At 40.8% G+C, this 26,385-nt stretch overlaps 2 protein-coding genes and 1 long non-coding RNA gene across 3 annotated transcripts; 2 read left to right on the plus strand and 1 right to left on the minus strand.

Annotated features, from left to right (window-relative positions):
* Positions 1-685: 685 nt before the first annotated feature.
* Positions 686-10,927, plus strand: LOC101465839 (taste receptor type 1 member 3-like). Its single transcript, XM_004548869.3, has 8 exons — positions 686-888; positions 2,317-2,617; positions 2,879-3,235; positions 3,338-3,754; positions 3,844-4,047; positions 6,206-6,326; positions 7,687-8,057; positions 10,214-10,927. Exons 1-8 carry the CDS (start codon positions 686-688, stop codon positions 10,814-10,816), a joined length of 2,577 nt encoding a protein of 858 aa, XP_004548926.1. The 3' UTR covers positions 10,817-10,927.
* LOC143418638 (uncharacterized) lies at positions 7,628-9,023 on the minus strand. The gene is made up of 2 exons (XR_013098653.1): positions 8,827-9,023; positions 7,628-8,118 (listed from the first exon to the last, which is right to left on the minus strand). It is a non-coding gene; the product is annotated as an uncharacterized LOC143418638 (long non-coding RNA).
* Positions 10,928-18,955: 8,028 nt separating the features above from the next.
* Positions 18,956-26,301, plus strand: LOC101466126 (taste receptor type 1 member 3-like). Its single transcript, XM_004548870.2, has 8 exons — positions 18,956-19,158; positions 19,261-19,561; positions 19,683-20,039; positions 20,137-20,562; positions 22,949-23,152; positions 23,263-23,383; positions 24,449-24,819; positions 25,699-26,301. Exons 1-8 carry the CDS (start codon positions 18,956-18,958, stop codon positions 26,299-26,301), a joined length of 2,586 nt encoding a protein of 861 aa, XP_004548927.2.
* The last annotated feature ends 84 nt before the right edge of the window (positions 26,302-26,385 follow it).

A 26,385-nucleotide genomic window follows, 5' to 3' on the forward strand; every position in this document is an offset into this window, starting at 1 on the left:
ATATAAAGGTTATTATCAACCAATTTCAGGACAAACACCTATTAATGCTCTTCAGTGGCTCAGAATTGCATCAATAATAGGGTAAAATAAGCATAATTTATCACAAAAGTTATGTTATAAAGTCAGTGAAGTGAAAACCTTCCAAAAACTAACATTCGATATGCAAGGATTACTCTGGGTAAGTAGGCGGAAAGGAATTGCTCATCTCATGGCAGACACCAAAGAGAAGCAAATTTCAAGCCACAAACAAATGTTAGGAAAATTCTCCGGAAAGATGAACACAACTGACACAGCATACACACAAACATGCATAACATGTGCAAAGTCTTTACCTCTAGGTACATGTTAATTAAATGCAATGTCCTAATTATGTGAAAACCATTAAGGTCATTAAATGAGACTGTGCCATTCAATCTTCATACACCAGAGTTTGCATTTGTTTTTTGACTTTTCATTATGATGAAAAAGGTTTTATTCAATAATTTTAAAAAGTTCATATCTGTTCATACCACACATGTAAATTTTCTGTTTTGTTTACCATTTGCTCTAAAGTGTCAGGTTGGGTGGTCAGGAGAAGGTGGACATGAGGACTGAATTTGCATGAAACCGTCTGCATAAAAACATGATGCACTGACATGAAAGTGCACTGAAACTTTCTGGGTTCAGTCTCCTGCTTATTGGCATCATGGCTTTATGTTTACCTCTACTGGTTTTGTGCTGTTTCTTTAGAGTGAGCTTTAGTGAGAGTTTTCCTGAATGGTTCAGCAACATTTCTGCCAACCTCTTCAGTTTACCTGGGGACATTATGCTTGGCGGGCTCTTTCCCATTAACGACCTCAACAGCAACGTCAGTGACATAACAGAGCCAAACCAGATAACCTGTGACAGGTAAGGATGGTTATGAAGGACTCTTTAAAAAACTGAGATTCTATCTTTATTTTTAACAGGAGTGGAAAAGTAGGAGTATTTTCAAAGGAATCCATTTCAGTGAAGATCTTCCAAAATCTTACCAGTCCTGTTTTAGCTAAAGAATTAAAGTATCAGAAGACAATATCTAAGATATCTGGTTATAAATCTGGGTGGAATTGCTTCTTTATTCATTATGTTATAAAATGTACAAATCCTTCTTCATGTTTTAAGTCAGCAAATGTGTTTCACTTGAATGGAATTTTCTTCTCAGCTTTATTTATGTATTACTTTTGAGTGCATTTCCATTGAAATATATTTTCTCTTCTTAAATTGTCATGGTTATAAATTAATTATTTAAAAAACAGTAGCAAAGTGCTATGTTTTTCAACTTATTCATTAATACTGGTGAAGTTTTGTCTTTATGTATGCTCAATAATCCAAGTAAGGAAATACCTGGATGCATTACATTGGGTGATGATACATTAGGATTCAGTTCAAAATGTTTTGCATGGGAGAATGTTTCATTATCTGACTGCAGGTTTCCCCAGACTTATAAACAGCACAGGTACTTAATGATCAAAACTAGTATCACGGTATATAATTTTATAAATGTGGGGTTTTTTTTTTTTTTTAAATGTCTGCTATGATTGCTGTTCATTATTTGTGTTAAGTAAATAAGAAATAGAAATAAGTACTGCACTCAATATGGTCCTTGTCTTGCTTTGGTATGACAAACATAATAATAATTTCATGTCAAGCATTCTTCTTTCCGAAAAATCAACTTAAATGTCTGGACATAAATTAACTTAAAGGTGTTGTAAAAACATTCATTACCGTATCCATCATTTCCCACAATCCTTGTGCTTCCTCAGTTATGAGTTTTGTTAGTTGTGCATTATATGCAATAGATTAATTGTATTTATATACTTTTTAAATCCAAATTATTTTCTTTTCATTCAAGTATTTGATATTATCTACAACGTATGTTTTGTTAGTGTAATAATTTCCCCTCGTACGTTACAGAGAACAGCACACTCCTTTTGACTATGTTTTAACCAAAAATTGTTGTATTGTATAACTAATATTTTGCATTTATTTCCTTCTGTACTTTATTAAGTTACTTCCGACTGGATATAATATTACGTCTCATCAATGCATTTGCTGCCTCCTATAATAGATATTTTTTCTTCATTTTAATTGTTCCAAAGATCACAATTCTACTGTTATTGTTCTTATAACATGATCTCCCACCTCTATCGCATTAATTTCACATTTCCTTATACTCATTATATCAAGTTTTTTAATCTAATATATATTTTTATATCTAACATTTCAGATTCTAAATCACTGTGTATACTGACCCTGACTAAAAAAGTTTTTTATTTTTTTCTACTTGGGACTCAACAGAGTAAATGATCTTGGACTGGGACTTGCAATAGCCATGAAATACGCAGTGGATGAAATCAATGGAAACCAGACTCTCCTCCCTGGCATCAAGTTAGGTTATGAAATCTATGACACATGCAGCCAGTCGGCCATTATTGTAAAGCCCACTCTGTCCTTCCTCACTGAAAAATCCAGCAAAGAACTATCTGTGCGGTGTAATTACACCACCTATGAGACCAGCGTAGCTGCAGTGATTGGTCCTTATACCTCAAAAATGGTGTCATTCATTGGAAAACTCCTGGGATTCTTTCTGATGCCACAGGTTTGAATACACTTTTTTTTTTATAATTTGCAGGACATTTTCTCTTGCTGCACATATTTGAGAGTGCATGCAATGCATGCATTAAATAATGTGCAGTAATCGAAATCTTGATCCGTATGGTTATGTCACATGTGTCATAAAAAACAAAATCAGTCTATAATTAATATTATTGTCATTTTTTAATTGATAAAAATATATCAAGTCTTATGTGTCAACAATAAGCAAAGGTAACTAACACTTTGTTTTTAATTTTCACACCAGATTAGCTATGGGGCCACCAGTGACAAATTCAGTGATGATGTTTCCTACCCGTCATTCTTTCGTACGGTGCCCAGTGACAAATGGCAAGTGGATGTCATAATAAAGCTAATAGAGGAATTTGGCTGGAACTGGGTGGCAATTGTGGGCAGTGACGAGGAGTACGGGCAAGAAGGTGTGCAGATGTTCACCAAATTTGCAGACAACACATCTATCTGTGTGGCCTATCAGGGTCTGATTCCAGTGTACACTGACCCTGTGCCAATGGTCAAAACCATCATTCACAATATCCAAATGACCAATGTCAGAGTGGTAGTGGTGTTTTCTCTCCCAGAGCAAAGTGAAATCTTTTTTAAAGAGGTTGGTGAAACAGAGATTTAAAGTAACTTAGAAATGTATTCATTTCTATTCATTTCTATTAGTGTTTGTTCAGTACTGGTAAACAAATCCAATTTATTCCAGGTTATCAGGAGTAATTTAACAGCTGTATGGATTGGCACCACAAGCTGGGCCATCGATGCTCAAGTGACTTCTCTGCCTGACATTGAAACAGTTGGTACAATCATTGCATTCATTGACAAAACAGACACCCTCGGACTGTTCACCGATTATGCAATGGAGCTTTTCAAGAAACTCAGTGAAGAGAGGATAAAGACATCCACTCCAGCCACAAATCTTTACAATACTAACAATCCCTGCCCACAATGCTGGAACTTGTCACCAGATAATATTACCCTGGTAGAAGCACCTGCAGTGCAGATGTCAGCTTTCAGTGTGTATGCCGCTGTCTATAGTGTAGCACAGGCACTGCATAACCTGCTGGAGTGCAATTTAACTGCCTGTCAGTGGGGATCTAGAAGCAAAATCTATCCCTGGAAGGTGATTTCATTTTTTTCTATTATAAAGACCACTGTACACAATTTAGAATCAAACTTATCAATAATACCAACAACCATTTCATTTTGCAGCTGTTGGAAGCTTTAAGGAAGACTTCTATTAACATAAATAGCACACATCTGGAATTCGACCAATATGGCAACCCGAACATAGGATACGATGTCATTCAGTGGGTCTGGACAAACTCATCTCAAGTGGATATCAGAACTGTGGGAGAATATTCTGAGCAAGAACTGCACATCTCCAAGAACCACTTTGAATGGCATACAGCAGAGGTAACATTTGTAATTAGGTAAAATATTGGTTGCACATTATATCACAGCTCAGTAATATTGCGGTGAAAACAGAAGAGAACAATCTGGAAATAGCAAGTTATTACCCATTAATTTTCAATGTGGTGAGTTTGATCAGGTGGCAAGGGAGGATGCTGGGCAGACCTGGTGGACGAGTTTTGCCCTAAGTTCCTCTACGCTCTGGATGTTGTAGGTCTGTCTCGGTTTTCACACCCTCACACCACAACTGTTATTTTTTCCATAATGAAAATATATGATTAACCACAGAACTATAGGCATAAGTCTAAGTGTCAGATTTACAGTTGTCCTAATGTGTTTCTCCTCAAACATGAACAAAAACTATAGTCAAACAAGAGCACATCAGCATTCTGTTACAAGAGAATGCTGATGTATCAAATAGAGATGCAAATATCAAATGTAGGAGAACCATATGCGTCATGATCTAAGAAAGCGTTCCTCTTCCACACCTGATCCCCCTGTTCAAGAGAATTAGCAAAGAGCAGCTGTCAGTGTAATTGTGAAATACAATGTTGCATTGAGATCAGGGGCGGTACCTTTGGATCGGCAGACTGGGATGGTGGTTCCCATTTTTGATAAAGGGGACCGGGGGGGCTGTGCTTCAACTATAGGGGGATCACACTCCTCAGCCTCCCTGGCCAAATCTATGCCAGGGTGCTGCCATCTGTTAGTTCAAGCTTGGATACAGGAGGAACAATGTGGTTTTTGTCCCGGTTGTGGAACACTCGACCGGCACTTTAGTCTTTTGAAGATACTCGTGGGATCATGTGAGTTTGCCCAACCAGTGTCTTTTGTGGACTTGGAATAGGCATTCAACCCTGTCCCTCGCAGTGTCCTGTGGGAGGTGGTTCAGGAGTAAGGGGTGTCTGGCCCACTGCTACGAGTGCTTTATACAACCATTGCAAGAACTTGGTCCACATAGCTGGAAATAAGTTGGACTCATTTCCAGGGGGCAGCCCTGGTGGAATTCAGGGCTGCCCTTTATTACCGATTCTGTTCATAATTTTTATGGATAGAATTTCCAGGCGTAGCCAAGTGGCGGAAGACTTCCACTTGGATGGTGTGAGAATCTCATGTCTGCTTTTTGCAGGTGTTCTGACTCTGTTGGCTTCATCAGGTGACTGCCTCTAGCTCACTCTGGAGCAGTTTGCAGTGGAGTGTGAAGCCAGAAAAAGGTGGCATACCCACTCCGGCTCAGGAAAGAGTTCATACCCCAAGTGGAAGACTTTAAGTATCTTGGGGCCTTGTTTAAGCGTTAGGGGAGAATGAAGTGGGAGATCAACAGGCGAATTGGTGCTGCGCCTGTAGTGATGCAGACTGGCTGACTCAACAGAGCTCTGAATTTTTGTCAGCCTGGCTACAGGGCTGAAGAGTAAGATGTTCTAGTTTTATGGATTTTATCTTATAAATATTTTGAGAGAAGCTAGTTGAGTCCAATAACAGATCAAATGCCATGTTGAGGCTGTCATTTTTTGCATCAACATGGATGTTAAAATCATCCACAATAATGAAGAAGTCTTCAAGGTAATTATCATGGTGAAGTTTGCTTTAATAGATTATAAAGACAGAATTATAAAGAAAGAAGCCATTTTTATTTTGCAGCCCTGAGTTTTCATTATTACACATATGTAAAATAATAATAATAATAATAATTCTAATGCACAAGTGTTAGTATTTTATTGCTAGCAGGTTGTAGTATTTTTTTAATCAATGTATTATTCCATATATTTCAGTGTAATATTTCTCTACATGTCATTGTAATAGTGATAATCCATATTATTTGTTAATTGTATATTATGCTAATTAAATAACTTCCTATTTCTATATTATTACCTTCCTTTTCCCATCTTATTATTATCTCTGTTATTTATTATTACATCCTTATTAGCAAGCTATAATAGAATGGGTACTTAAATATTTACATCTGCGTCCACTCAATTTCTTCTGATATTTAATTAAGGGTTCTGGGGTTTAGCTGACCCAGTCTGTCAAAGTCTTTTATAGTAAGTTATATTATGTAAAAGATTTGTCATCCAGTTTATCCCAATCATCATGGAATTTGAGATACTGTGTTTTTTTGTTCTCTCTTTTTCCTTTCCTTTTTTTTAAACAACTTTTGCAGGTTCCTACATCCACTTGTTCAGCAAATTGTGGTAAAGGCCAGGTCCACAGAGTCAAAGGCTTCCATTCCTGCTGCTTTGACTGTATTGACTGTTTGGCAGGCACCTACCAGGCAAATAAGGGTAATGTGTTCGGCCACTCTTATCTGAGATATGTGTCCTTATTTGCTTATTTGCATCCTTGTCAAGAGAATAAAAAAGGATTTATGTGTTTTATATATATATATATGTGTGTGTGTGTGTGTGTGTGTGTGTGTGTGTGTGTGTGTGTGTGTGTGTGTGTGTGTGTGTGTGTATTCTACCAGTGGCTTGACAAAGCTGGACTGAAAGACAGCACAGAGGCACTAATCATGTAATCATGGCAGCCCAGGAGCAATCTCTAAGTACAAGATCCATAAAAGCTGACTTATCGTGATATGGGCTGCCCAGGTGAAGGCTGTGTAAAATGCCCTTGAGACAATCCAGCAAATAACAGCAAGGTGCAAGATGCTAGTGGGCAGGGCATACATGAAACACCATAACCAAGTGGCTGGCATAGTATACAGAAACATCTGTGCCGAGTACGGCCTGGAAGTCTCAAGGTCAAAATGGGAGACGCCTCCTAGGTTGGTGGAGAATGACCGAGCTAAGATGCTGTAGGACTTCCAGATACAGACGGACAAAATGGTGGTGGCTAACCAACCGGACATAGTGGTGGTAGACAAGCGGAAGAAGATGGCCCTAGTGATCAACATAGCGATACCGAATGACCGCAACATCAGGAAGAAGGAACACAAGAAGCTGGAGAAGTACCAAGGGCTCAGAGAAGAGCTGAAGAAAATGTGGAGGGTTAAGATAACAGTGGTCCCAGTGGTAATTGGACTACTTGGTGCAGTGACCCTCAAGCTAGGCGAGTGGCTCCAGCAGATCCCAGGAACAACATCCAAGATCTCTGCCTAGAAGAGCACAGTCCTAGGAACAGCTAACATACTGCACAGGACCCTCAAACTCCCAGGCCTCTGGTAGATGAGCTTGAAGAATACAGACCGCTCGTAAGGGCGAGAGGGGAATTTTCTATATGTATATTTTTTTATTTTTTTAAGCTAGCAGGTAATTTTATATGACATAAAACCAGGTGATGTAAAAAGAGCCTTTCCCCTCCTTAATAAAATTCTATGGTCTAGCATCTCTAGTTCATAGAATAACATACAGCTAGTTTTAATATTGTGGTAGTTGTAGCTTCAAAGAGTCACAATATGCAACCAAGAGATAATTCCACACAAAGCCCCTGTAAAAACCTAATCTAAAACATTAACTAATGATAACTATAGATTTAAAACACAGATGATATTGATCTTTTTAACTGCTTCTTTGCAATACACCATACATTTGATGTTTACAGATTCAGTAAATCATACATAAAATACGGTATTGAGTTAATCTGATTATTATGAAATAGCATATTTTTTAATCAAGCCATATTTTTGTGCTTTCTCACTCACAGACGACACCCAGTGTACTAAGTGTCCCAACCGTCAGTGGTCCCAGCATCGCAGCACAAACTGCACTGACCCCATCTTTAAGTTTTTTGAGTGGCACAGCCAGGATGCTGTGATAATGATGCTAGTTGGTGCGCTCCTGCTGATATGTCAGGGGTCAGTGGGTGTCTTGTTCCTGATGCAACGAGGAACCCCACTGGTAATGGCCTCGGGGGGTCCCTTGAGTTTTGTGGCTGTGTTCGGCCTGATGGGAGCATGTCTCAGTCTGCTGCTTTTCCTGGGGGCGCCAGGGGATGTGGTGTGTCGTCTTCAGCTGCCTTTCACCTCCATTTTCCAGACGCTCACCCTCTCCATTATCCTTTTATTCTCACTACAGGTGAGTTAAGACTGGTGAAATGCCGCCTCCCGATGGCAGTGTAGAGAAACTACAGAATCAGCTTTAGTGAGAGAAAAAAAATTGAAATTTCCCAGCTGGGATTTGTGGATCAATATTTGAACCTTAACAGATTGTAAAGCAGATTAAAAGTGTGTAATGTTTCTGTTTGTATTAAGAAATTGTGTTATTCTAATAATTACTTAGAACCTACAAAAATATCACTTATAGACATTATACAATGATCAGGCATAACAATATGGACACCTGCCCACTATCATGTTGGTCCTCCTTTTACAGTGGTCCCTCGTTTATCGCGGGAGTTACGTTCTACAAATAATCCGCGATAGGTGAAATGAAAGTAGCCAGCTTTATTTTTTACAATTATTATAGATGTTTTAAGGCCGTTAAACCCCTCACTACACACCTAATACACTTTCTCAGACAGGCATGACCCTTTTCACACTTTTCACACTCTCAAAGTTCAAACCTTCCTAGAAAAATAAGTCCAATATTATAGAAAGAAAAGAAAGATCAAAGCCTGTTTTCAGGTCCAGAACATGGGAATAGAGCAGCTGCCAGAGAATAAATGCAATCCACTATTATTTATTATTTTAAAAAATCAGCGAAACAGCGAGGCCAGGAGAGGTGAACTGCGTTATGACGAGGGACCACTGTACTGCCAAAGCAGGGTTAACCCATGGCGGCATGGACTCCACTAGAGCAGTGGTATCTAGCACCAAGATGTTAGCAACATTTCCTTCGAACTCACTTAGATTGAGACTTCTCAAGCCACTCCTGAACCACATTTGCTTTGTAGCAGTATGCGCTATCCTGCTGAAAGAGGCCACAGTCATCTTGGAATATTGCTTCCATGTATATGGTCTGCAGCAATATTTAGCTAGGTGTCAACGTAACATCCACATGGATGACGGGACCAGCAGAACATTGCCTTGTCTCCACCGGGCTGCTTTTTTTCCCATAGTGTATCCTGGTGCCAGATGATACCCATGTAAGTAACACACATGGTCCTGGGCATCCACAAGATGTAAAAGAAAATATTATTCAGACCACACCACCTTTTCCTATTGCTCCATGGTCCAGTTCATGTGCCCATTGTTGGTGCTTTCAGCAGTGGACAGAGCTCAGCAAGTTTACCCTGACTGATCTGCAGCTGCAGGCCCAGATGCAAAAAATTGTGAAGCACTGTGTATTCTGACACTTTTCTATCAGAACCTGTTAGTAGTCATAATGTTTTGCCTGATCGGTGTTTATTGTGCAATGGTTAGCAATGACTACTTCAGTCTCTATTTAGCTTAAGGAAGTTGTGGGACATCCATGATTTAATATATTGGATACAGTCATAGAGTGTGTTGAGCATGTGAATGTCATTAGGTTTGTTTAGGATTAAGCTAGAAAAGAAAGCTTGGAGATTGATCTAAAATTATCCATGGAGTCCAGATAGCTTTTTTTTGTTTGTTTGTCTACAAGAGGTTTTACAATGTTTTTTAAGTAAATGTCTACAGAAACAATCAGAATATATGTGTGTGAATTAGATGCAGGTGGGTAAAAAAGCGAAGATGCAAGACATAGAGGTAGTGAAGGTGGTGAAAATATGAAGCCTCATAAACTCTTACTTGATGGGTCAGATTGGTATTACAGCAAAATCATACTTGAGCTGAGTTTGTGTCTGTCCAGGTACTATTAATATTTATAATATACTGACATTAATAGAAAAAAAAACATGAATTGTCTTTTCTATATATACAATTTCAAGAAATTTACCCCAAAATCACATCAAATTTTGTCTTTGTTTCTGAAAGAAGGATCCACACTTAAGAAATTGTACTTTATTTGCAACATTTGATTTTGGATGCTGGCCCAGAACCTCTGTTATAATATATTCAGTTTTTTTGTGTAATGTGTCTGTATTCCAGATTTCAATTTGTTTTGTCATAGTCTCTCTAACAGCTCACATACCTGCTTGGACAGATAAATGTAAATTGCAGCTTGACAGGTTTTCTAGTTTAAATTTCTCTAGAAATTTCAGAAGCTTTTTAAATGGGAATTATATGTATTGATGCCAAACTTAAGGATATTGTAGGATAAAATAAAAAGTATACATTATAATCAAGATGGTAACCTTACCTTTCAAACAGATACTCTATGAGACAGAGTTCCCAGAGATGGCTGCCTCTCACCTGCATTTGTTAAGAGGCCCTGTGAGCTGGCTGTTTGTGCTGATCTGCTGCGCTGTGCAGGCTGGTCTCTGTGGCTGGTTTGTTCAAGAAGGACCTTCATTGTCTGGATATGTGGCAAATATGACAATAGACTTTGTAGAATCATTCCTATCGTGTCCTGTTTCACCTTTGATTGGATTTGCCTTAATGCAGGGTTTCAATGGTGTAATGGCCCTTGCATCCTTCATGTGCACCTTCATGGCAGTGAAGCCTCTTCATCAGTATAACTTAGCCAGAGACATCACCTTTTCCACCCTGACCTACTGTGTCATTTGGGTGATCTTTATTCCAATCTACATAGGAAACAATAGTTCAGCTAACAAGAACAGGTCAGTTGTCCATGTTTATTTCAGCCTAGCAAGCAACTTTGGACTGCTGGCAGCCTACTACTTTCCAAAATGCTACTTGCTGTTAAGGAAACCTGACTTAAACACACCAAAGTACTTCTGTACCTTCTTAGAGGGCGTCCCACCAACTCAAACAGAAGAGGAGCCACAGCCAAAAGCACAGGAAGGACAATAGACAGTTAAACTGTTTATAAAGTAAATCAAAGAATCTGAAAAACTTACATTTATTTTCTTTCATCACAGACAATGATTGTTATATATACACCATATCTTAGCATATTATAAATTGTACCATCACATTAGATTATATGATGCATTGTTTCTGAGTTACTCGAAAATGTGAGGTATAAACATAACACAGAAAGAGTGCTTTGTGCTTATTAATGAACATACAGTCTTGTAGTTGAAATTTTATTATTTTTCAGGATTATTGTTTTGCTTGGAATAATGTTAGTCACAAAATTGTAGCTAAAAGTAGGTAACTGTGAGCTGTGTTATTTTAATATACCGTATTTTCCGCACTATAAGGTGCATTCATCATTAATCAAACAATGGCACGGAGGTGGAGGAAGCAAGAAGAATGAGTTGAGTAAAGTTTAACTTATCTGACTGTTTTGTTTCGCTTAATGTGCCTTATAATCCCGTGTGCCCTATGTATGAAAACAGACCCGTTCATCAACAGTGCGCCTTATAATCCCGTGCGCCTTATTGGAGCCTTATTGAATCACTGACTATAATTTGCTTTTAATCTTTTAACAGCAGATTTCATGTTGTATAACTGACAGGTTTTTTTTCTTTGTTGTATTTGTACTTGAAAGTTGTGAAATTAAATGGAGTATGAGTATGAACTTCATTGTGCGATATTTGACTTTGAAATATAGAAGAAAAAAACTTGCAGTCTACATTCAGCACAAACGTAAGTACAGCACAATGTGTCATTTAAACGAGAACACACTAGTGGTTCGCATTAATTTGTACTGAGGTAGTCTGGGAAATCATGGCGTGAGTTTATAATTCAAATATATTATATACATTTTTTTCTAAACCTAAAAAAATGAGCTAAAACTTTTTAAACTGAAGGCTGAGTTGTATGTCCACTGCAGGATTCTGCAGCTATAGTGGGGGCTATTATGTCGGTTGACTTTTGTGGATGAGCAACATCCATCCATCTTCATCCGCTTTATCCGAGGCCGGGTCGCGGGGGCAGCAGCCTAAGCAAAGAGGCCCAGACCTCCCTCTCCCCAGCCACCTCCTCCAGCTTATCCGGGGGATCACCAAGGCGTTCCCAGGCCAGCCGAGAGATATAATCTCTCCAGCGTGTCCTGGGTCTGCCCCGGGGCCTCCTCCCGGTGGGACATGCCTGGAACACCTCACCCAGGAGGCGCCCAGGGGGCATCCTTGTCAGATGCCCGAACCACCTCAGCTGGCTCCTTTCGATGTGGAGCAGCAGCTGCTCTACTCTGAGCCCCTCCCGGATGGCTGAACTTCTCACCCTATCTCTAAGGGAGAGGCCAGCCACCCTTCGGAGGAAGCTCATTTCTGCCGCTTGTATCCGCGATCTCGTTCTTTCGGTCACTACCCACAGCTCGTGGCCATAGGTGAGGGTAGGGACGTAGATCGACCGGTACATTGAGAGCTTCGCTTTTACACTCAGCTCCCTCTTCACCACGACGGACCGGTGCAGCGTCTGCATTACTGCAGCTGCAGCCCCAATCCGTCTGTCGATCTCCGGCTCCCTTCTCCCATCACTCGCGAACAAGACCCCGAGATACTTGAACTCCTCCACTTGGGGCAGGAACTCATCCCCGACCCGGAGTGGGCACTCCACCCTTTTCTGGCTGAGAACCATGGCCTCAGATTTGGAGGTGCTGATCCTCATTCCCGCTGCTTCACACTCGGCTGCTGGATGAGCAACATTGCATGCAAAACAAAAAACAAAACAAAACAACATCTGAAGCCAATAGGGAGGTAAAGTGATATGTATGAAAAAAGATCTTAATATAATGGTTATTATCAACATCACCCATATTAGCGCGACCAGTTATTAATGCATTTCTTTGGTTAAAAATGGCATCAACAACAGAAAAAAAAATAAGTATAAATTTCCACAAAAATGGCTAAAGTTAGCAAAAGCAAAAACAACATCAACAGGTAAGGTTTTGATCTCAGTAAGCAGGTGGGAAGGCATAAGTGCTTATGTGAAGATGGATGCCAAAGAGAAACAAATTTTAAACCACAAACAAATGTCTGGAAAATTCTCCGGAAAGATGAATACCACCAACACGGCGCGCGCACACACACACACACACACACACACACACACACACACACACACACACACACACACACACACGAAATATGCAAAGTCCACCTTTACTTCTAGTTACATGTTGATAAAATGCAATAGTTTAACTACATGAAAACTGTTGAGGTCAATAAAAGTGTGTTATGGAATTTTCACATATAATAATCTGAATTTTAAAATGTTCCAGGATGATTGAAAATGTTTCATATAATAATTTTAAAACTTTCATATCCGTATCTATATGTACATTTTTGGTTTTGCTTATGACTTGCTCTTCCGAATGTGTCAGGGTGGGCGGTCAGGAGAAGGAGGACATATGATTTACAGGTGAATTTTCATAAAACCATCGCCCATGATGCGCTGACATATAAGCACATTGACGCGTTCTGGGTTCTGTCTCCTGCTTATCGGCATTATGGCTTCACATTTTATTCTGCTGGCTTTGCGCTGTTTCTTTAAACCTGCTGGAATGCAGTTCAACTGCCTTTAAGTGGGGATCTGGAAGCAAAATCTATCCCTGGAAGGTGATTTATTTTTTTCTAATTTAGTACACAATTCAGAATCAAGGTTATAAATAATAATAAAAATAATTTACATATTTACAGCTGTCTGAGGCTTTAAGGAACACTTCTGTTAACATCAATGGCACACGTATAGAGTTTGATTAACAAAGCAGCCCAAACATAGGATATTGCGCCTTATTGCTAAGGCTAAGCACTATGTCCCTCATAAAGATCTTGTAAAGCTCATTCATGCTTTTGTGACTTCTAGATTGGATTACTGTAATTCTCTCTACTTTGGTCTTCAATCTGCTCTCCTTCACAGACTTCAGCTTGTCCAGAATGCTGCGGCTCGCCTCCTGACTGGCACTAGAAAGCATGCCTCTATCACCCCTGTTCTTATTGATTTGCATTGGTTACCCATAAAATATCGCATTGAATTTAAAATATTATTGCTCACCTTTAAAATTATAAATAATTTAGCCCCTCGTTATCTTGCCGATCTTCTTAGCCATCAGGTCTTCAGCCCAATTACTCCTGGCTCAGCCTAGCTCTAGACTTAAATCTAGGGGTGACCGTGCTTTTGCCCTGGTTGCACCGAATCTGTGGAACAACCTTCCTATCGCTATCCATCCGTCAGATTTCATTTTATCTTTTAAATCCTCCAGGCCTCGAGGGCTGAGTCACCCTAGGTCAACACACCTGAATCAAATGATTAGTTCATTACCAGGCCTCTGAAGAACTTCAAGTGATGTAGATCATGGGTCTGTACTCTACAAAATGCACTAGATTATAATAATTATTGTTTCTCAATTACTCTACAATCACATAATACATACAGCAAATAACATAAAAAGAATATTGTGTGTTTATTTAGCAACATGTAGTCTACAATACATTCTTACTTGTACATGAGCTTTTGTGAAAGAATTATTTGTCAGGAATGTTGTTGTGTTTGTGGTAATGTTGGTCATAACAGCATGAACTGAATAAAAATAATGATGCAATTAAACATACGGTGTGACAAAAGTGTACTATGAGGTATTTTACTTGAATATATGATACGTATATATTTTCACAGTGTGGAAATCCATTAGAAATAGAAATTCTGCACTCACTGCATCTATCCATCCATTTTCTGCCACTTCTTCACATCTGGGTTGTTGGATCAACAACCTCAACATCCCAGATGCCTAGACCTCCCGCGTCCCAGTCACTTCCTCCTCCTCTAGCTCATCTGGGGGAAAATCCTATTTCTAAAGACCAGTCATCCTTCAGAGAAGATTCAATTTGCTTTATTTTCATTTAGCACTACCTCAAAGACGCAATGTGGAAGGCAATTACGTTTCACAAGCTCACATGACGATTCATCAGTCAGTAGAGTTTTTGATGTGCTGAGGTATATTCCCCACATGGGGAGCTAGAATGGTGGCGAGGTACTTGGAAACGTTGTAGGTGGCTGTTTATACTGCTAACAATGGGGCTGAGTGGAACTAATCCTTTGTGGATCTTTGGAAGTTCATATATGCAAAGTATAGCATCCCCTGGGTACAGACAGTGGCACAAAAATTCATTTGTGCAGTGGAGCGAGAAGTGTTCACACCTCTACATTTGGAGAAACCAAACATCCACTCTATAAATGCATGGCACAACATAGAAGAGCCACGTCGACAGGAGAAGACTCAGCTGTACAACTGCATCTAAAGGATAATGGTCACTCTTTCAAGAATGCCAATGTTAACATTTTGGACAGAGAAGGAAGATGGTTTGAAAGAGGACTGACAGAAGCCATCTATGTCCACTGTGATCGACCATACTTGAACAGAGGAGGTGCCATACAACATCAGCTGTCTATCAGTTACAATGTTGTTTTGAGATCCCTTCTCAGGTTCTTTAACCCCCACTCACATCTTGCGTGAGGTGACCTCAAAAGGTCACATGATAGGTTGAGGCAAGGACTCACAATGGTTTCACCCGAAACCTCTGCTAATAATGACCCACACCCCTTTTTGACACCTTGGCTCATGTGATGAAACACATGATTTTAATAGTGGGTCAAAGACCCTATTAAGGGGTAACTCCCACTAAGGTTTAAATATCTGGGACTCTCCACCATTTGGTCTTAAAACTTGTTACATCCCCCAGGAGGATGTTGGTTTTCTTCTTTCAACTAACTCCTTATGTTATGTCTTGGCTCCATCTCCTCTGTCCTGATTGGATGCTACTCACAGATATCCAGCTAATTGTCAATCAGCAGAGAGCTACTTAAGACCTGTGGAACTTTGTGTTTGGGCCCTCTGGCCATTTTGATTGCATGCCTTTGTGACTTGTATCTGCATTTTTATGTTTTCATTTTCAGACTGCCTGTAGGGGAGAGCTGCCTTTTATTTTGACACCCTGTTTTCTCCTGTTTATGTGTTGTTAGCAGTGTTGGGAAGGTTACTTTTAAAATGTATTCCATTACAGAATACAGAATACATGCCCTAAAATGTATTCTGTAACGTATTCCGTTACGTTACTCAATGACAGTAACGTATTCTGAATACTTTGGATTACTTAATAGATTATCATGCTTTTTACAACAACGTGAATGTACTATTGCTGTGTGATTTATTACTATTACTGAAGGTCCGCGACTCCGAACTGTAGTAAAGGGACCTCTGACTAATACGGCGGGGTCCCTGTCGGCTTGTAGCCGAAAAATAGCTTTACTTTGTTGTGTGGGTCAACTTTTCTGGCGAGAGACAGAGAGAGGCGTTGAAAGGCTGCTCCAACGGAACTTATTGTTTTCGGAGGAAAACACGAACACGGTGTACAGTCGAGTCTTAATAGCTTACTTACAACTGGGCTCGTCAGGCACTCTTCTTGGCTGCAGTGGTTATTATTATATTTACATGCTTCCAGCTCCCGTTTTTCCTCGATGACAACTCGTACCTTTCCACTCCCCTTTTTCTCCCTTCTCGCGCTCACAGACCCATAACGTGTATGGCAGTCCATTCTCCCTGCAACACGGACTACACTGCCCATGATGCTACATTCTTTAGAGCTATGCTGGTAGCATTCTGCCTGTTAGCTTAGCACAACAACAACAACAACAACGAAAAGGCGCTCTCTCACCCAGGAAACACACAGTCGCAGAGAGAGAGAGAGAGAGAGAGCGTCGCCCTGTAACCATGGCAACCGTAACGCTGCCGCCTGGAACAACAGAACGTAGCTGTCAAACAAAACCCAAACAGTCCTGACCCGCGACAAAATGAAACAGGAAAGTACCGCAGTGTAATCCATTTATTTCAACAAAGTAACTGTATTCTAAATACCACCTTTTTAAACGGTAACTGTAACGGAATACAGTTACTCATATTTTGTATTTTAAATACGTAACGGCAGTACATGTATTCCGTTACTCCCCAATACTGGTTGTTAGGTAGGTTATGGTTATAGGTTGTATAGTTTTTTTCTTTTTTTTTATTGTTTTCTTTGGAGTTAGGTCAATTTCTTTTATTTTCATATCAGGAATGTTTTGTTTGTTATGTTGGCCTTGGCTCTCCCTGAAATTATTGCCTCAGTCTGAACCATGATTTCAACGCTAGCATGAAATAAACATTTGAAAATTAGCATCTTGGCTCCTCCTTCACTATTTACCTTTATGTTAGTGTTTTTTACCTTTATGTTTATGTTTTTTTTTCACAATCTTCATTTGAAGAATTAGGGGCTGCAGGCAGAGCAGGAGTAATAATATCAGTAGTGTAACAATATCAGTAACTTAGCAACTTGTCCGTGACCTGGAGTGAGCACTCCACCCTTTTCTGGCTGAGAACCATGGCCTCAGACTTGGAGGTGCTAATTTTCATCCCCATCTTTCATTCTTGGCTGTGAACCACTACGGTATGGTTTCATATAAACTTGGCACAAAAAGTACATTTGTTTGATTATTTTTTTGTTGTAACAATGATCTGTGCCAATAAATGTTATACTCTTGGAAAGCCTGTTTATTTCTACTTAACTGCTGCCACAAGGAAAATGCTTTTGTGGGTTGAGCAGCAGAACTGAGTGTATGGGTTGTGGCCATGGCTGTTGATTCTTATTTTGCTGTCATTTATTATATGATTGAAGAGTGTTTGAAAACCTTTGATCTTCTGACTTGCTATTTGTCCATCAATCAGAGGTCCACTGGATGTAATGAGAAAGACCTGGGAGGACAGGGTTAAGGACAAAAAAAGACAACAATAAAGAAATATAGTAAATTATCTATGTATAGAGCAATAGAGCATATTATCCCTTGATAAACTCCCCAATGTGTGTAGCTTTGGTCTCGGGTCCAGGATGTATTGAATTTCACTTACCTTGGAGACTTCGGCAAAGCGCCCTCGCAACACTGGCAGCAGGCTCAGTGCCACCATCTGGGCCTTCCCCCTGTAGCAACACTGCCCACTCCTGAATGTGCTGTGGCATTCCTTTGCTTTCACTTTGAACTCTATGATGGCCTGAGGATGGTCTCCACCCCCATCCAGTCCAGCCTCAGCATCAGTCACGGAGAGTGTAGCAGAGGCACCAGTGAGGAACCAGTCTCTACATAACCTGCCTCAGGCGCTCAGCCTGGTACTACAGCTTCTCCAGTTGCACTTGCCATATTGCCGCCTGCTCTTGCTGACAGTGCTACAACTTTCACCACCATATGCACCAGCAATAAGTCAGGCTATGTCTCCAACATTCCTTGGCTGGATTTCTGCCCAACTGTGAAACACACCAGTTCTGGGACCCCACCAAGACACACAGACAGCATTGCAGGCAAGTGATCTTTTATTTACAGGGATTTCCACTCTTGAGCTTTTGAACCTATTGCACCACCCTTCCTCTGCACCACTCTTCCTCTGCAGAAGAGCCGTAGACCAAACTCCACCACAGTATCATCTGTCCTCAATTTAGTAGAATAAAAGGGAGAATAAACAGAAAACACATAATGAGAACCCACATACTCCAACACAACTCAAACACGAGAAACCACGAATCATGACACTTATGAGATATAGTTAGACAAAAGAGAAACAAATTTCACACCACAAACAAATATCAACAAATTTCAGGAAATTACCCAGGTTAGATAACACCACTGGAACAGCATAAGCAAACATATCTCTACACATTGTGCAAAGCGAGTCGTTGCTCGAGCAAAATGTTATAAATACATTATCCTAACCATGTGAAAAACATTAAGGTATAGGAGACTGCATCATTTCTTGCTCCCACGATATTTCAAATTAAAAAATCGTTTTGGTATGATTGGAAAAAATAGATTAATCATGTCAAAAGGTTCACTTGTATTCAAATTTGATTTGTTATGTGTATGATTTGCATTTGCTTTTGCTAATGTGTCAGGTTTGGTTGGGCAAGTGAGGGAAGGCATGATGAGGACTTCCAGGTGAATTTGTATAAAACAATAATTTCCGAAACACTGACATAAGCACTCTGCTCTTATTGCTGTGGCTTCAGTCTCCCTCTTATTGGCGTCATGGCTTCATGTCTCACTCTGCTGGTTTTGTGCTGTTTCTTTACACTGAGCTGCAGTGAGAGTTTGCCTGAATGGGTCAGCAACATTTCGACCAACCTCTTCAGTTTGTCTGGGGACATTATGCTCGGAGGGCTCTTTCCCATTAATGATGTCACCAGCAGCCTCAGTGACATAACAGAGCCCAACCAGATAAGATGTGAAAGGTAAGGATGGTTATGAACAACGCTTTCTTAACAACATGAGATTCAAAATAACTAACCCTGACTTACAATGACTTCTACTGTTTTCTGCTTGCTGCTGAACAGTGCAAATAATGTTGTACTGGGACTTGCTATATCAATGAAATACGCAGTGGATGAAATCAACGGAAATCAGACTCTCCTCCCTGGCATCAAGTTAGGTTATGAAATCTATGACACATGCAGACAATCTTCAGTAATTATAAACCCTACTCTGTCTCTCCTAACTGAAAAATCCAGCCAAGAACTACCTGTGCGGTGTAATTACACTGACCATGAGCCCAGTATAGTTGCAGTTATTGGTCCTTTTGAATCAGAAATGGTGTCAGTTATTGGAAAACTCCTGGGATTTTTTATGCTACCACAGGTTTGAATACACATACATTTTGTAGTTATCAGATTTTTTTCTCTTGATTTACAAATTTGAGACTTGCAAAAATATTTTAAATGTAAAAGTAAATCGTTTCTGTTTTTAATTTTCACACCAGATTAGCTATGGGGCCACCAGTGACAAGTTCAGTGATAAACTTCTCTACCCGTCATTCTTTCGTACTGTGCCAAGTGATAAATGGCAAGTGGATGTCATGATAAAGCTAATACAGGAGTTTGGCTGGAACTGGGTTGCAATTGTGGGCAGCGACGAGGAGTACGGGCAACGAGGTGTGCAGATGTTCACTAAAATGACAGTAAACACATCTATCTGTGTGGCCTATCAGGGCCTGATTCCAGTGTACACTGACCCCGAACCAGCGATCGAAACCATCATAAATGATATCCAAACGACCAATGTCAGAGTGGTAGTGGTGTTTTCTCTCGCAGAGAAAGCTGAATACTTTTTTAGAGAGGTTAGTGAAACAGAGATTTAAAGTGATTCACAAATGTATTATTTTCTGCTAATGGACAGTTTGTTCAGTACCAGTCAACCAATGCAATTTATTCCAGGTTATCAGGAGTAATTTAACAGCTGTGTGGATCGGCAGCACAAGTTGGGCAATACATACTCGAGTGACTTCTCTGCCCAACATTGAAACAGTTGGCACAATCATTGGATTTGTTGACAAAACAGACACCCTCGGCCTGTTCAAAGATTATTCAATGGAGCTTTTCAAGAAACTCAGTGAAGAGCGGACAAAGACATCCACTCCAACCACAAATCCTGACAGTCAAAACAATCCAAACAATCGCTGCCCACAATGCTGGAATTTGTCACTAGACAACATTAGCATAGTGGAAGCACCTGCAGTCCAGAAATCAGCTTTCAGTGTGTATGCTGCTGTTTACAGTGTAGCACAGGCACTGCATAACCTGCTGGAGTGCAATTCAACTGCCTGTAAGTGGGGATCTGGAAGCAAAATCTATCCCTGGAAGGTGATTTCTTTTATTTTTCTACTATATGAGACACTGTCAAAGGAGCTTGCAAAGAAAAGCGTCTGGACTTCTTTAAGTTGCTTGAAGACGTTTCACCTCTCATCCGAGAAGCTTCTTCAGTTCTAAGGTCAAATGGTGGAGAGTCCCAGATATAAACCTAGTGGGAGTGACCCCCACAGAGGGACAAAAGGACCCCCTGATGATCCTCTAATCACCTGAGCCAAGGTGTGAAATTGGGTGTGGGACCCAATCAGCCAGAGTTTCGGGTGTGTTCATTGTGAAACCTGGCCCCACCTTGTCATGCGAATTCCTGAGGTCAGATGGCCCAGGATGTGAGTGGGCGTTAAGGCGTCTGGGAAGGGATCTCAAAACTGGATTATAGATGGCAGAGAGTTGGTGTCGTAAACCCCCGCCTCTGTTCAAAGATGGTCGGGGGTGTCTTTCGGGTGAACCAGTTTCTGTCTGAGTGTGTTGCTGGGTCTGAAATACACTGGGATGTCATGCTTGGAGAAAACTCTCCTGACTTTTTCTGATACACCGGCTACATAGGGGATGACAATGTTGTTGCGTCTGTCCTTCTTATCCTCCTTCGCTGGTGTCACCTGAGCCAGCGAAGGAGGCTCAGGTGACACTGAGCCTCCTTCGCTCAGTGTCGTAAACCCCCGCCTCTGTTCAAAGATGGTCGCTCACAGTGGACATAGATGGCTTCTTTCACTCCTCTTTCAAACCATCTATCCTCTCTGTCCAAAATGTGAACATTGGCATCCTCGAAAGAGTGTCCTTTATCCTTAAGATGCAGATGGACTGCTGAGTCTTGTCCTGTGGAGGTGGCTCTTCTGTGTTGCTTGAAGATGTTTCACCTCTCATCCGAGAAGCTTCTTCAGTTCTAAGGTCAAATGGTGGAGAGTCCCAGATATAAACCTAGTGGGAGTGACCCCCACAGAGGGACAAAAGGACCCCCTGATGATCCTCTAATCACCTGAGCCAAGGTGTGAAATTGGGTGTGGGCCCCAATCAGCCAGAGTTTCGGGTGTGTTCATTGTGAAACCTGGCCCCACCTTGTCATGCGAATTCCTGAGGTCAGATGGCCCAGGATGTGAGTGGGCGTTAAGGCGTCTGGGAAGGGATCTCAAAACTGGATTATAGATGGCAGAGAGTTGGTGTCGTAAACCCCCGCCTCTGTTCAAAGATGGTCGCTCACAGTGGACATAGATGGCTTCTTTCACTCCTCTTTCAAACCATCTGTCCTCTCTGTCCAAAATGTGAACATTGGCATCCTCGAAAGAGTGTCCTTTATCCTTAAGATGCAGATGGACTGCTGAGTCTTGTCCTGTGGAGGTGGCTCTTCTGTGTTGTGCCATGCGCTTGTGAAGTGGCTGTTTGGTCTCTCCAATGTAGAGGTCTGGGCATTCCTCACTGCACTGTACAGCATACACCACGTTGTTAAGTTTGTGTTTTGGCGTTTTGTCTTTCGGGTGAACCAGTTTGTCTGAGTGTGTTGCTGGGTCTGAAATACACTGGGATGTCATGCTTGGAGAAAACTCTCCTGAGTTTTTCTGATACACCGGCTACATAGGGGATGACAATGTTGTTGCGTCTGTCCTTCTTATCCTCCTTCGCTGGTGGATAAGAAGGACACCAGCGAAGTCCTTCTTATCCGCTCAGGTGACACTGAGCGAAGGAGGCTCAGTGTCACCTGAGCCTCCTTCGCTGGCTCAGGTGACACCAGCGAAGGAGGATAAGAAGGACAGACGCAACAACATTGTCATCCCCTATGTAGCCGGTGTATCAGAAAAAGTCAGGAGAGTTTTCTCCAAGCATGACATCCCAGTGTATTTCAGACCCAGCAACACACTCAGACAGAAACTGGTTCACCCGAAAGACACCCCCGACCATCTTTGAACAGAGGCGGGGGTTTACGACACCAACTCTCTGCCATCTATAATCCAGTTTTGAGATCCCTTCCCAGACGCCTTAACGCCCACTCACATCCTGGGCCATCTGACCTCAGGAATTCGCATGACAAGGTGGGGCCAGGTTTCACAATGAACACACCCGAAACTCTGGCTGATTGGGTCCCACACCCAATTTCACACCTTGGCTCAGGTGATTAGAGGATCATCAGGGGGTCCTTTTGTCCCTCTGTGGGGGTCACTCCCACTAGGTTTATATCTGGGACTCTCCACCATTTGACCTTAGAACTGAAGAAGCTTCTCGAATGAGAGGTGAAACGTCTTCAAGCAACTTAAAGAAGTCCAGACGCTTTTCTTTGCAAGCTCCTTTGACTACGATGACCTGGATGACTGAGAACCTTCACAGATATATGAGACACTATACAAAGTTTGGAATCGAGCTTATCAGTAACAACAATAATTGCATTTTGCAGCTCTTGCAGGTTTTAAAGAACACTTCTGTTAACATAAATGGCACACGTCTAGACTTTGACAATGATGGCAATCCGAACATAGGATACAATATGATTCAGTGGATCTGGACAAACTCATCTCAAGTGGACTTTAGAAATGTGGGAGAATATACTGAACAAAAGCTGTTCCTCAACAAGTCCCTCTTTCAGTGGCACACTAAACAGGTAACGCTTGTAACTCAGAAAAATCTTCACAACTTCTAGCATGTAAAAGCTTTCATGTCCAGTTCATGATCTATTTTAAGATCTTAAATTTTGTACCGCAACCTTCACAGATTCCTGTGTCCACCTGTTCAGCAAAATGTGACAGAGGCCAGGTCCTCAGAGTCAAGGGTTTCTATTCCTGCTGTTTTGACTGCATCGACTGTTTGGCAGGCACCTACCAGGCAAATGAAGGTGATGTTGTCTCAGATGAGATTCATGCTCATACAGAGCAACCAGTAAGAATCCACAGTGTTATGTGACAGCCTTATTCCAGAATGGATTAAATTCATTTTCACCTCAAGAGTTCACACATAATACTTCATGTTGGCAAAGTGAAAAAAATTCTATGTCTTAATTCTACAAAATAAATATAAGTTTTTCTAAAAATAAAACATATAAACTGTAAATAAGTGTTCACAGCCTTTTCTCAATACTTTATTAAAGCACCTTTGGTAGCAATTACAGCCTCTAGTCTTTTTGACTATGATGCTACATTCTTGGCATTCCTGGTTTTGAGCAGTTTCTCCCATTCTTCCTTGCAGAACCTCTGAAACTCCATCGAGTTTGATGGAGAGTGTAATTGCACAGCCATTTTCAGACCTCTCCAGAAATATTCAATTGGATTCAAGTGTGGGCTTTGGCTAGGCCAATTAAGGATATTCAGAGCGGTCCCGAACCCACTCCTTTGTTATGATGCCTGTGTGCTTAAGGTTGTTGTTCTTTTGGAAGATGAACTTGAACCTGATGAATCAGAGGTCCAGAGCACTGGTTGCCTCCAGACATGACACTTGGAATTAATGTCAAACAGTTCAATCTTTGTTTTATCAGACCAGAGAATTTTGTTTCTCGTGGTCTGAGAGTCCTTCAAGTACCTTTTTGAGAAACTCCAGGCAGGCTGCTATGTGCTTATTCTTGTGGAGTGGCTTCTCTCTTGCGAGTCTACCCTTCAGGCCTGATCAGTGAAGTGTTTTAGGCATAGTTGTTGCTCTCACATACACTGCAACTATGGAACCTTATATAGACAGATGTGTCCCTTTCCAAATCATTAGGTTTTGTTAATTAGGGCAATACATTTCTCCTCTTCAAATCAGGGGAATGATTTTCTTATCTCTTTCTGTGTAAGAAGGCATAAAAATGAAGTAAGTCACACATGTAGCCTGTGCAAGATAGGATCTCTAAATGGTGCGTGTGTGTACTGTTGTGATGTTTTATTTTGCTTTTTAATTTAGCCATATTTTTGTGCTTTCCCAATCATAGACGACACCCAGTGTACTAAATGTCCCAACGGTCAGTGGTCCCAGCATCGCAGCACGAACTGCACTGACCCCATCTTTAAGTTTTTCACCTGGGACAGCGAGGATGCTGTGATAATGATGCTGGTTGGTGTGCTGCTGCTGATATGTCAGGGGTCGGTGGGTGTCATGTTCCTGATGCACCGAGGAACCCCCCTGGTAAAGGCCTCGGGGGGACCCTTGAGTTTTGTGGCTGTGCTCGGCCTGATGGGAGCATGTCTCAGTCTGCTGCTCTTCCTGGGGGAGCCCAGGGATGTGGTCTGCCGTCTTCAGCTGCCCTTCACTTCCATTTTCCAGACTGTCACCCTCTCCGTTATCCTGTCCATCTCACTACAGGTGAGTTAATACTGGTGAAATACTGCCCCACAATGGCAGTGTGCAGAAATGGCAGAATCAGTTAAAGAACATGCTCGATAAAATACAGATAGAAGGTATGCAGTGTGTTAATTTTTCTGTCTTCCCTAAGCTTTCCAGTCTTCAATAATTTTTGTTTCTAACTTTAATTTGATAATTGCTACTGACACATACTTACACAAATTAGAGATATCACATGTATTTATTGGCCAGTTTTCAAGGAACGTTTACTTTTGCAAGACAGACCAGATATATAGCATGACACAGAAACAAAACCGTTCAAGAGCTATTAATATGTATATACTCCCATCAATAAAAGAAAATCTACATTTTCAATTTAATACATGCAGTTTAAATAAAACCCCACAAAATTGTGTAAAACATAGTAAAAACATCAGTCATGATCAGTGTGTGGTGTCAAGAAAAGGGATTTCAGTAAGAACTTTACAAATAATACACCAACAGCAAAAAACGATCATAAATTGTAAAAAGGTGGCATTTTACATATAAAAGGTCAAAGGTCAATTTAACTGCTACGGCTCAGTATTTTGCAAAAACATTTTTCTGTCTAATATCTATGAGGCAGTTGTAACCATTTGGCTTGATGCTCAGCTTCATCTTCATTGCAGTGTTTCCACATTTTAGAATTTTTTACCTTATTTTCAGCGTAAACTGTAACTTGACAGGTTTGTGGAGGCATACAAGTGTAATCTACTTTAGATTTCTCAAAAAAATTCAGAAGTTGTTTTTAGTGAAAGCGCATAAAAGCACAAGCGCTTTTGGACAAAACACATAATGTAATATAAGAAAAATAAAAAATAAAGATATAATCAGGATGATAACTTCTTCTTTTTTTAACAGATAATTTGCGTGACAGAGTTCCCAGAGATGGCTGCCTCTCACCTGCATTTGTTAAGAGGCCCTGTGAGCTGGCTGTTTGTGCTGATCTGCTGCGCTGTGCAGGCTGGTCTCTGTGGCTGGTTTGTTCAAGAAGGACCTTCATTGTCTGAATATGTGGCAAATATGACAATAGACTTTGTAGAATTCTTCCTCTCGTGTCCTGTTTCATCTTTGACTGGATTTGCTTTAATGCAAGTTTTCAATGGTGCAATGGCCCTTGCATCATTCATATGCACCTTCATAGCAGTGGAGCCTCTTCATCAGTATAACTTAGCCAGAGACATCACCTTTTCCACCCTGATTTACTGTGTCATTTGGGTGATCTTTATTCCAATCTACGTAGGCAACAACAGTGATAATAACAAGATCCGGTCAATTGTCCATGTTTATTTCAGCCTAGCAAGCAACTTTGGACTGCTGGCAGCCTACTACTTTCCAAAATGTTACTTCTTGTTAAAGAAACCTGAATTAAACACAGCAAAGTACTTCTGTACCTTCTTAGAGGGCGTCCCACCAACTCAAACTCAAGAAGAGCAACAGCCAAAAGCACAGGAAGGACAATAAAACAACTGAGCTTCTTATTAAGAAAATCAAAGAATCTCAAAATTCCATAGCTTTTGCTTTCTATGAGGATAGGAATGATTGAGT

This window comes from Maylandia zebra, linkage group LG5 (genome assembly GCF_041146795.1).
Source record: "Maylandia zebra isolate NMK-2024a linkage group LG5, Mzebra_GT3a, whole genome shotgun sequence".
In the NCBI taxonomy this organism is placed as follows: domain Eukaryota; kingdom Metazoa; phylum Chordata; class Actinopteri; order Cichliformes; family Cichlidae; genus Maylandia; species Maylandia zebra.